We start from the raw sequence: 11,819 nt of genomic DNA, 5'->3' as shown, positions 1-11,819 counted from the left end.
TATGGAGTTCAGACTTCGTACTAGGAAATGTACAAATTCAGAGAGAGACTTTAGCGAACATTCTGAGAAATAGCCGCTGTGATTCTGTCAGTTTCTTAATGACACAGTATATCAAAAGTAACCGCACGCGAGCATTTTGAAAATAAATACAGTGTAGAAGAGAAAACACTTACTAAAATGATTAATAACTAGCTTCTGCCCGAGACTTCGTTCGTGTGGAAAAATTTCCCGTGATCTTCCGACTATTTCCCGCGGTAATAGATATCATATGTTACTGAGTGATTACGTAGCTTCCTATGGGTGGAAAGGTTGTGTAGTTTCGGTGATTACTTCCTACAAAAGATAAACATAAACTTTACTCAGTAGCACACAGATTTTGACTAAGAGCCTACAGCTTTCGCGTTGCATGTTTAATAAGTACATCATGCGAACCGGGGATTAAAGCGATATGCATTATTTTTCCTTTGTCTGCTTGATGTTTCGACCACGGCCGGTGCAATCTGTTCTGGACGTCAAGCAAACAAAGGTAATGAATGCATGAACGCGGTAATCCCTGTGTCGGAATAAGTAAAAATACTCGCGTTACATAAAAGATTCTCACTCGATAAAGCTTTAAGACTTTTTTCCCTTCAAAAATGTGTACTGGCATCCCTTTGTTTCATAATATTTATGCTGTCTATCAGCTGCTAATAAATATTCAGCGTTATATCAGCTTTTGGAAACCAAGTTGAAATCTAACAATAATTTTGTGGCTTTTGTTGTTTCAGTGTATCTGTCGAGCGAAATGCCTAACCGTTAATAATGACACGTGAATACGAATTCCTCGCATATCAAACGAGGACGCGACCTGACAACTGAATAATCAAATGACAATTTAATAACATTTATTTAATCTATAAATCAATTTCTACGTATGGAATTTATGGAATGAGTATTTATCACGCCACACGGAATGTTTATTTTATTAATTACACTCCAAATTAATTATGATTGCATATTTGAGTGTTTAATAAACTGTACCGCCTACAGAAGTTGGCCGGTTAAACAATATCTTTATTGAATATGTGGAATGAGCATATATTGACCTATATAAATATTTATCTACCTGTCTAATTGAAGTTATGTTGTTTTATCATAGTACATAGATTATTTTTAAAGATTCATCAGTGCAAAACTTATACGATGCAACGAACTGTTTCGAAACTCACTTTGTAGTATAATATCGTCCTCGGTGCGGTCATAAATCTTTGTGTATTTCTAAATGTACATTGTACAGCCATTATCCCTGGATATTAGGGCTTGATGAATATATGCCCTTTTCTTCATTGCCTTTTTTGTCGCATATCAAATAGAATATGATAAAAATTTACTATGAAACTTGTAATTTTATAGGAAGAATATAAGAAAGTGTGTTCATACTCTTCAACGATAAAACCAGTAGGAAAAACTTACAACATATAAACTTTTCCAATTTTTCAATACGCAAACAGTCGATCATCAATTATGATAAACGTCTCTCCGTGGTCTGCCTCTACGATGCCCGCAAACAATGCCTATCAGCCTCTTTGTCCGTCATAAAACTGATTATACCACGACAAACGATTCGATTTACAACTGTCATATCAATTGTAACGTTATACATGTACGGTCAGGTAGGCGCGTGTGGGGGCCAAATGTCATTAACTCGCGCAATGCACTGTTACATAATCATGAGTCTCGTCGTGAATTGTATTACAGGATTCACCGTTTATCTATAAACGAAGCCAATGGTGGCGATCTGCTGCTATTAGTGTTTGTGTCGATAGCAATATATCTCGTTATTGTGTAAAGTGCCGGGATTTTATGTGTTAAAAGCGGTTTACTTTTTGTTTATTTTTATTACACTTTGCTAGTCTTGGTACATACCGGTCGATCTTTTGGCTTTTTATATGAATCTTATCGTATATTGGCGTAGTTAACTTGAAAATTAACAATCTTTACCACAGATTGGTCAATATTTTAGGTTGCTTACAGCATTTTTACTGCGATTAGAAACTGTTGCTTTTGCAATAAAGTTAGCAATAAGAAGCTAAAGTTGTGTATGTGTATATCTGTCCAATTAATCGAAAGGCATCGAAAAATCACAACACAAAATTTCTGCAATGTATCATTCACGAAATAATTTAAAATTGAACCATAATTTTCGAAATTTGGGCGCTTATTAACCCCGTGTAATACTCGTACATCTGCAAAATATTTACGTGAATAATACGAGACCAAAATTACGGCAACTCGACCTTACTTTACTCGTTTACGAGTCGTAAATGGATAGCGTAAAATTCGTCAGTAAATTCGTACAAGTCTTTGATACAGACAGGTCAATGACCGTTTTGCATATATTTAAATGCTGTGCCAAATGCACGACAGTGCGCGGAGTCGCGTTACAGTATAACGATGTTAGGAATATGCTACATACATTTCCATCGTACTCTTCAGGCCTGACCTTCTTTTATGCTAATGCCGTGAACCGTCACGTAAGAAACTTATCTTCAATACGCCGCTGATTGTCGATATCGCAGAGTAATAGTGTTCAATACGGCACATTTTTATTCTATAATTCACTTTGCAAAATATTCGGTTTATAATTTTTTTTTATTATTTGGCGTTCATAATTCTGTCATGTTATCGATCTGTTAAATATCGCTACAATTGGCGCCCACCGCGGGACACCCAAAATCACTTTTAATTTTTCATAGCTATCTGTGATTCGGAGTTATCCATTTCAAACCGATGAAAATTAAAAGGCGGTGCTCTAGTTGATGCATAGGTGTGTATCCTTTTATGAATAGTAGTTACCTATGTGTTATGGGCATTGTATGCAACAAAACTGTATTAAAATGAATAGCAATGATATAATATTTATTTCGTTATACAAAGCTTTCAGTACTGTATTTTGTTTAGCAGCATAATGTTGCATTACTAACAGACGTATGGACCGCTAATTAGCAACGACTAATTAGGCGCAACCAGTCCGAAATAACGAAAAAGGATTACATTGGTTAAATATTTGGCGAACTGGCACAAGCGTATGAGCGCTATAAAACACTGAATATAAAATATGAACCATTATATAGAAACGCCACTGACGATAGCTTTTGTGAAACAGTGATTTATTTTCAATTTTGTACAAAATATGACGAAGAATTGAAGTGTTTCGTTTTGCCAATGTTGTCAAGAACAGACTTCCCGTCGCTGTGTTCATTTTAAGTTCAACGAAAGAGGCTGGCTGTTTCGTTTACAACAGAAAGGATTAGTACCTGTCAGTTACCGGTAACAGCTTGCAGTAGTTTATTAAATGTTATTATTCAAAAGTAAAGTGTTGAAGTAGTGCGCACTACTTCAAATATAAATTTTATTTTACTACAGGCTCTTTCCCGTCTGGAAAGTTTCGTTTTCATAAATGTTACTAATATGATATGAATATAATCGCAGGTGATATTTACTCAGGGAATATTAAATCGTGTGCAGCGGTAAGCAGAAGCCTTCAATATGAGAAAAGATCCCGAAAAGATCGCCCCCTCGCTCAATCAAGACCCAGACGGCCTTATAGGGCTCGTAAAAATGTGCATTTCATGTCTCAAAGGGGAGTCTCGTCGTAGATGGTATTTAAATATTCGATGTGATCATTTCAGTAGTTAACGTGAGCGCAGACGATGCGTCAGTCGCCGTTTACCGCCACAGTTTCCATTATCGGGAACAATACATGATTGTTCCACAGAGAAACCTAATTTCGGCCGATGTGATACGGCGTTGCAAATGCAAACAGGGTGAAATCATGATTGCGATGAACGTAAAGGTTCTCTTCTAGTAGTGAATATGTACTTGCTATATTCTCTATCGACTATTTAAAGCATTTTTATACGCCCGCCTAGTGATAAAATTAGGATAATTAGACGTACTATTTGAGGACTAAATTATCATGTTAGTGGATCTATTTAGCGTCAAACATAAATTCATGAATCTATTAATTAAGTTAGTATCAGGTGCTAATGAATCTAATTTGCCTAAAATGAATTAGTACATAGTTAGTTTAACATAATATTTCGGTTGAAAATGTGTACGATATTACTTAGATCAAATAAATTATATTCCAATATTGTAAAATAATATAACTTGTGATCGCTGAAGCATTTCAAATAGAATTAGAAAAAAAGCTGGTCGTACTTATTGTTTGATTTTATCATTGCAAAGCAATACGTTCTTTGTTTGCGAAAGCGGCAGTTTCGAGACAATGCTAGTCTTTCCTTAGTATCAGATTCTTTGATTATTTTCGATGATTGAAGTAAAATACTTGATAGAGCCTATCTACATTGTTCGTTGTGATTGCGTACAAAAGTTGCTGTCTTCCTATCCCTCTAAATAAAGACTATATTTCACTACGCTGTCTTTGAGCGTAAAAATGATATATTGTTTTCACTTCCGATGCACTAGCAAATAACTGAAGTCGCCTAGATGTCGAAACAACAAGATTTCCCTGAGGTAATGGAAGATGTTTCATTTCTATGGCAATTTTTCATATAACAGAATACCTATTTCACACAATTTCCTCACAATAAGTTTCTATCATCAAAATATTCTGCTCGGGTCCATTGTTTATTTCAATAGAGGAGAGTTTATAATAAAAATGTGTCGCCAAGACGAAATTATAAATATTTCTAATTTATAATTTATTATATTTGCCCTGAATACTTAGAAATTGTAAGAGCCTGTCCAATACAATGTTGAGAGTACAAAATTAAATATTGTTTCAAAGGTCACACTTCAGTAACTTTGTTGTCCGTCGTCGGAAAGTTAATTAGTCTGACTACAAAACAGTTCCCTTTATAACCAATGAGAGTTTAATATTTTAAAGAAATATTGCAAAAGTATTCGAAAAACGTTAACTAGTTAATGAAAAATAACAGTAGATACCAAGAAAAATATGAAGTCCACAGTTTTACGAGAAAAAGCGGAACATGGAATCACTTTGATGTCTGCCTGTCAGAGGCATTCCCTTCAGAAACCGTTTCAAGTAGAAAATAGTTATTCGGTTTGTTAACACTGTTCGCTACAAGCTAGCACAAACACAAGGCCCATGAAATAGAATTTTGATTCCATGTGGAAGGTAGGTTTGGCAATGAAAGTTCAAGTGTTCGAGATCGACTGGGCGCTTTAATGTTCATAGCTGTATTTTATGAGTAGAGGCGTAAATGTTTATGACGTCACTGTTTTCGTAATAGGATCGAAGTAATTGTAACAATCATCATATACCTTAGTAATAATACAGTATATTGCTGATAGATTTCGAATGGCAACGGCGGCTTGCTTCAGTCTGCACATACGCAGACAAACCATTTAGGTGTATTTTTTCACTCTCACACGTCGGTAGATAATTTTCCGACTTGGTTTGTGAGAAATCGAACCTAGAATCGGTTTCACTTGCTCTCTGAGTCTACAACCTACAGTATTAACGAAGACACATATTTCAAGCAATCACTAAGAATTCTCTGTCGGAAGGAATCAGGAATGTTGAAGGAATTGAAACTTATTGTCCCGACATGGAATTTAAAACGTCTGGGCAGCAATACACACCACCGCATACCGATGCGCCATAGAGGCAATCCAATAACGTATCTGAACGAATAAAATAATGGCAAAGTTCTTATACGGCTTGTGATAACGATTTTACCACCTGGGCTTAAGCTTTCTAACCAATTTGTACATGGGTACATAAACTTTTATATAAAAATGAACGTGTCTAATGTGTCTATGAACACGGCGATTTATAGGCTGTTTATTTACTTGCATATGATTTGAGAAGAGCCTTAAGTTAAATTATTCATTATGATCTGCAACTCTGTTAATGTCTATGTTTATAAAATTCAGCTGCAGATTTTAAAAGAGACGGGCCATTCCTTTGATATACAACTATTTTCGTTACTGAATACTTATGTGATTGAATATTTGTCAAAAAAAAACATAATTGGGTAGACGATAGAAATTTTGTGGCTCAATATTAATTGGTACTGATTGTTTATAAACATAACACGAATGTGGTGAAAGAAAATACGAGCAGTAAAAGAAATCGATCTATTTCCTCTTATTCCCGTGATGTTTTCCCAACAACTGATAAAATATTGTAGCCGTCCCTCAATGGCCGGACATGTAAAACTATCTAAGTTTTATCTCGTAAAACTAAGCCGGCCCGGGAACCCGGCTTTAATCAAATGAGAGGCTTTCAGCCGACGAGGCTAAAAACAAACCGACCAGATTTAACTTTTAACACCAGTGTGATGTTTTCATTCTATTTGCTAAAGGTTGATTTACTTAACCAGAAGCAAACGGACCTGCTAAGTGCAGGTGTTTAGTGCTCTTCTTATTTCCATGAATCACGTACTTTCGGATTAGCAGAAGCTTTGTGGTGAAATCCCATTGCGCTCTTTAAGCATTTTCACTTATGTATGTCCACTCACAAAAGCGGCTGACAACATAATTGAAAAAATATATTCATTCTAGTTACCAGTGCTTGGTAGAAAGAATTGCAATAAATTGCTATATTGCTACTTTATTACTTTGAAAACCTTGAGGCGCCCATAGCTAGTTGCGCTCACCGTTCGGTAAACGATCTGTGGGTTAAACTAACCTTGGCGCGGTCATTCCATAGATGGGTGACCGCATAGTGGTATTTGAACTGGGCGTCTCCGTGCTTCGGAGGGCACGTTAAAAGTCGGTCCCGGTTGTTGTCTATTAAGATAACAGTCGTTAAGCCACGTCAAAGGCCTTCGGGCGGCTTGAACAACTTTGACACTAGGTTGGCCACTAACCATTCGATGAGAGAGAGAGAGAACTTTGAAAACAATAATAACTATAAACCTTAGAAACGTAGATAAAACAATATGAAATATGTCAGCTAATCAGTAGGCTTTATTGACCAAAGACAGTCCGAGACAAAAAGGTCCCAAAGGATTTATATAAATCTGAGTCAATAGATCGGAATATACAGGGCGTGTAGAATGTTCATAACGCCAGTTTAAATACCTATTCAAAGGGGTGAGCGCCTAAAATAGAAACAAATGTAACCCCTATCCCTAACGACGGTATATCAAGCTAACACCGTTTTAAAACCATTGTAAGAAAAATATTTTCAATCGTGTTATTAACTCTAATTGAGCAAATAAGTCACAACATAAACTTATTTGTAAACAAACGTATCGGTAAATAAAACTCGAGCAATAAGTGCCACTTAGGTCTCTATTTTTATTATATTCTCTGTGTTTACTTCCACTCAATCAGTTCCATTCACAGTGATAAAAATAGTATCGACATGCTTCTAGGAGGGAAGCGATAACATACAGGAAACTGAAGTGGGACTGTTAGGTCATTAGTAACGGATGCTCAATTTTCATTTGTCGCTATTCTTGTCGATAAACTTTATAAACACAATCAATATTATTCTGAAAATAGATTATGTTCCTGTGTCCAAACAATGCCAATTTACTTATCCGTGCAATTTTTCAGTTGATACATTTTGGGGATTATTCTACGTGTCCAGGTTTCACTCAGGCGCGGATGTAAAATATCTACGTTCATTTATCATCATTTGTAGGTTTAACATATGAGGGACTTCCGAGTTCATGCGACCGATAGATGGAACTGCAATATTGCGATGTATTGGCTAGCCGCGCCGATGGTTTGTCATCATCGTTATACGAATGACGTGTAGGCCCGGCTCGCCGGTGCGTACTAGGGCCAATTAAAACCAATAACAATGAATAACCTTCCGAACAGCTTCGAATTTCCTCTCATGAAAATATTGTTGTCATGAAAACAGCGGTTGAGTGTCCTTTGACAGTATCGAGTCGCCTCGTGTCGTGAGATCCGATTACCTGACCGTCTGCTTTTAAGTCCGGATGTTCTTTGAAGCGAACAGGATATTGGAACAATACCTGATTTATGCAATAAACGAAACCCTTTGAGACCTAACTAGCGGAAAGTGTGTGTAGTCGCCAGTTAACTTCGTCTCTATTATTAACGTTTGCACGCGATTTTATTCCCTTTGACAATTTTGACTGAACTAACTAAAAGTTTCGTTTTTCTATGCTATTTGTTCTCTATGTTGTACCAACCTTGTAATATTCTAAATACGTCAGTTACTGTTTGTATTGATCCATGGTATGTTTTATTAGTTCTCATAAAATGTACCTAATGGCACACATATTGCTTATAACTTGGATTACCAAACAAAATATTTTTCATCCAGTGATATTTCGAAAGCGGGAGAAGTCGCGGGCAGTAAAATGTTGTAAGTACTTGTACTAATAACATCTAAGACAACAGATTGATGGTACTGATTTTATATAATGAATAGTGAAATCATACTTTTTCTTTCAATTTAAAGAAAATATCGGGGGATTTTGTTACGATAGCATTAGCGTGACTTGAACACCTTGTACAAAGTTGACCAGTAACCACTAAAGAAAAGAAACAAACAGAAGTACAAGGTTTCCAAAGCGGATTCAAAGTCGACAAACAAAAGCGTGTTAAAAGATCTGATTTAAACTTTTAACTTGGCGCGTGATTTTTGCATTTAAAATTACTTTTAAATCTGTCTCGACCACGTGTTGGAAATATTATCATTGTAAATACTTATGTCTGCTTTATTTAACACTGATTAAGTTTTCATAAAATTAGCAGAGCGATAGTTAAAGATCCGACACCAAACCTCGTTGCGTAAACATTTTTCCTTTTTGAATTTTGCTGATATAGGGTATGAAATTAGGTAAGTTACGTAGGTGATATATGCCAGATACCTACAAATGACAATAAGATCCGAAAGAGCTGTCCTATCTTTTATGTAGATAGTTGTGATGTGAGAGAATCAGGCCCACCACACTTGGTGAGATAACAACAGTGTCACGGACTGACGTGGTAGACCTCAACCATCGTCCCACGCGCAACGTCTTGGTATATAATACATAGATTGTATCAACACTACATCAATGGGCCGACATTGTGCACGTGCCAGCCGCTTCCCGTAGGTTCCGTAAGTCCATTGAAAACAACTTCAAGGGCTTTAGCGATTGATAGATATTTGCAGCATTGAATATTGTGCGCAGTTCTAAGCAAACTTTCAGAGCATTTGCATTTTCACTTGTTGCTGACGTTGCTTGCATACTGAAGGGCAAACCGAAATGCTAACGCAATCTAATATTGTAAACGCGGAAGTTTGCGCCGTTGAATGTCAAGATTGGTTCTTGAAAAATAAACTGCATGATAGAATGAAATAACTACTTGTATGTTTAGTAAAAAAAACATTATATTAAATGAATGCTGTTTACTCTAACTTAATTTAAATGTAGTTTATGATGTGTCAAAATGATGGCCAAAAATCGTTCAGAATAAATTTTATTAGTAATTAACATTACGAGTAATACAAATTCTTGGCTTATAATCTATTATAATAATTAAGTACAATAATAAAAAAGTCCTATGACCGTATCTGTACGGCGATATATTTTTCTGAACACAATACGATACAGTTCGAGTGCTGTATTATAATTAATGACGTCCTTTAACATTTTCCCTTTGTAAAGGGAGAAGATATTGATATCTTAGATACATTATTATTTTCTAACTTAACAGCCGTGTTCCACACTGAATGATAAATGACATAAGAAGTAATGGCAACTATTGTAAATCCTCGTACATATATTTCTTAGCTGTGCACTCCTCTATCGACTGCGAAGAACAAACAATTTCCTGATGGCATCACAAACAGCGTTCCATCTGGTTCTGATACATTAAATAGATACCCACTCGGGCGTTAGAATGAAAAGACATTAAGTTTGCTCTCCTAAGTGCACAGTTTGCCTCGAACACCTAAGAAATTGCTGCAATCTCGGAAAATGTTCACACGCAGCTCCAAACTTTGAAGTTCTTAAACTATGTTCTTAATTTCTTTGAGTACAATATTTTGTGCAGTTGAAAGTTGTTGCTTTCCCTGCAATCATTTTAATTGAATATTGCCCCAGGTGTGCAGGTTTTAATTAAATAGTTGTTGTTTTGTCCATATTGTTATTCGTATCAAAAATAAAAACACCATCAGTTTTTTTACTTTAAAATAACGTCAATTCCGCGAGACTCCAATTCACTCTACTGTAGTAAAAACAAACGTTACATTCAGTGTATAAACAATCACGAACTAACGTAAATATGAATATTAAAATTGAGCTAAATTTATTCATTTGAGTGAGTACTATTTTCTTATAAACCCAATGAGCCTTAATCTAACTTGAAAACTCATATCAAAGCCAAACAAGTGAATGTCAAGCTTTTTTAGGAATTTTCTGCGATGAAATGTATTAAAAGAATTAAAGAGGGTGGAACTAATATAATCGGTAAAGTGTACACAAATAGGTTAGTTGACTCGCCGTGGAGCTGATAAAAAAGGAAGGAAGCTTGCACTACATTAGGTATCGGGACGTGAACGTGCCTTCGATTTCCAAGTTTTTATTTTTCCCTTCACCTGTGGACGGAATACACTTGAATCTAAGTGCTCGCCAGCTTTTTCCTACGTGTTGGAAATAATTCGAAACACTTACTGGTGAGCGGTGCCGCGGGCAGTTCTCTATCCGTCTGTGTCTCTTCTATGCATATGTCCGGTGGGCACTCTGAAAAAGAAAATCCAATTTAAAACACTGTCTAGCGAGTCTAGTTACTTAATTAATTTGGTTGAGGACGGTTAATTTATTTTCCAATCAGAGCGGCCGATAGATTTTTCAAAGATTGTTCTATAATGTTTGATTTAGGTAAAAAATGTGTGAAATATAAAACGTATTACTGTACACGTGTAACCTTTAAGGAAAATAAGGTACACTTATGTTTTGGCCTCATATTTATAAATCCTTAAACGAGCTAACTATAAAAACTAAAGATTAGTTTTCGACGAGATTATTATATCAACCAACATCGAACTAATTGCTGGTCTTTGTGTGAAAATGTGGTGAACCTAAACTCCACCTAAACTCCTTCTACTCTATGGTAGATGCCATATATTAATCATATAACGATTTGGCATTCTCTGTCAATAAATATATCAAACACGTAATGCTCGTATTTTATTAATACATAATATTGGCGACGAGGAAAAACTGAACCTAGAGTAGAAGGAGTTTAGGTGGAGTTTAGATTCACCACATTTCTCCCCTCCTAACCTCTTAGCTGTTCTGCTGAATATAAGATGCAGCCAACACCTGGTTGAGGTGTCGGCGCCAGACATCGCCGTTGTCGGTGCGGATCTCATAATGAAGTCGGCCTAGACGTCTTGTGATAGTACCAAACTGCTAATGGTGCTTAGCACTCGTGTAGTCACGGGCCTGTACTCGTTCGCCGACTTCCAACTGTCTGACCTTGATCTCTTGATGTTTTGATGTAGTTTTTTTATGGGTGTTTCTAAACATGCAGTGTAATGCTGTTCGAACTTCTCTTCCAAACATTAACTGATAAGGTGTCTGACCATTCAAGTTTGGTGTCCGTCTGAGGCGAGTTTTTACCATGACAAGTTTCTCTTGAAGATTACCCCTTTCTCCCTCTAAGCTTCGTAAGATTCTCTTGACTGTTTGTACGTATCGTTCAGCTTGTCCATTGGTTGCAGGGTGGTATGGAGCAGAGGTTTTGTGCGAAATCATACAGTCTTTTAGAAATTTTTCGAACTCTCCCGATACGAATTGTCGGCCATTGTCTGAGACAAGGAGTAGAGGTGTTCCATAGGTGCAAAATAGTTCTTTCAATTTTTGGATGCA

At 36.2% G+C, this 11,819-nt stretch overlaps 1 protein-coding gene across 2 annotated transcripts in view; it reads right to left on the bottom strand.

Annotated features, from left to right (window-relative positions):
• LOC142986317 (uncharacterized) overlaps positions 1 to 11,819 on the bottom strand; it is a 119,877-nt gene that overhangs the window by 38,831 nt on the left and 69,227 nt on the right. For both annotated transcript variants that reach the window (XM_076134765.1, XM_076134766.1), the window contains exon 3: positions 10,620 to 10,688. In XM_076134765.1, the coding sequence (XP_075990880.1) occupies positions 10,620 to 10,688 (69 nt within the window). The remainder of the gene's footprint in view (positions 1 to 10,619; positions 10,689 to 11,819) is intronic.

Source organism: Anticarsia gemmatalis, chromosome Z (genome assembly GCF_050436995.1).
Source record: "Anticarsia gemmatalis isolate Benzon Research Colony breed Stoneville strain chromosome Z, ilAntGemm2 primary, whole genome shotgun sequence".
Taxonomy (NCBI): domain Eukaryota; kingdom Metazoa; phylum Arthropoda; class Insecta; order Lepidoptera; family Erebidae; genus Anticarsia; species Anticarsia gemmatalis.
Note: the sequence above shows the minus strand (reverse complement) of the source record. Positions and strands in the feature narration are given on the sequence as shown.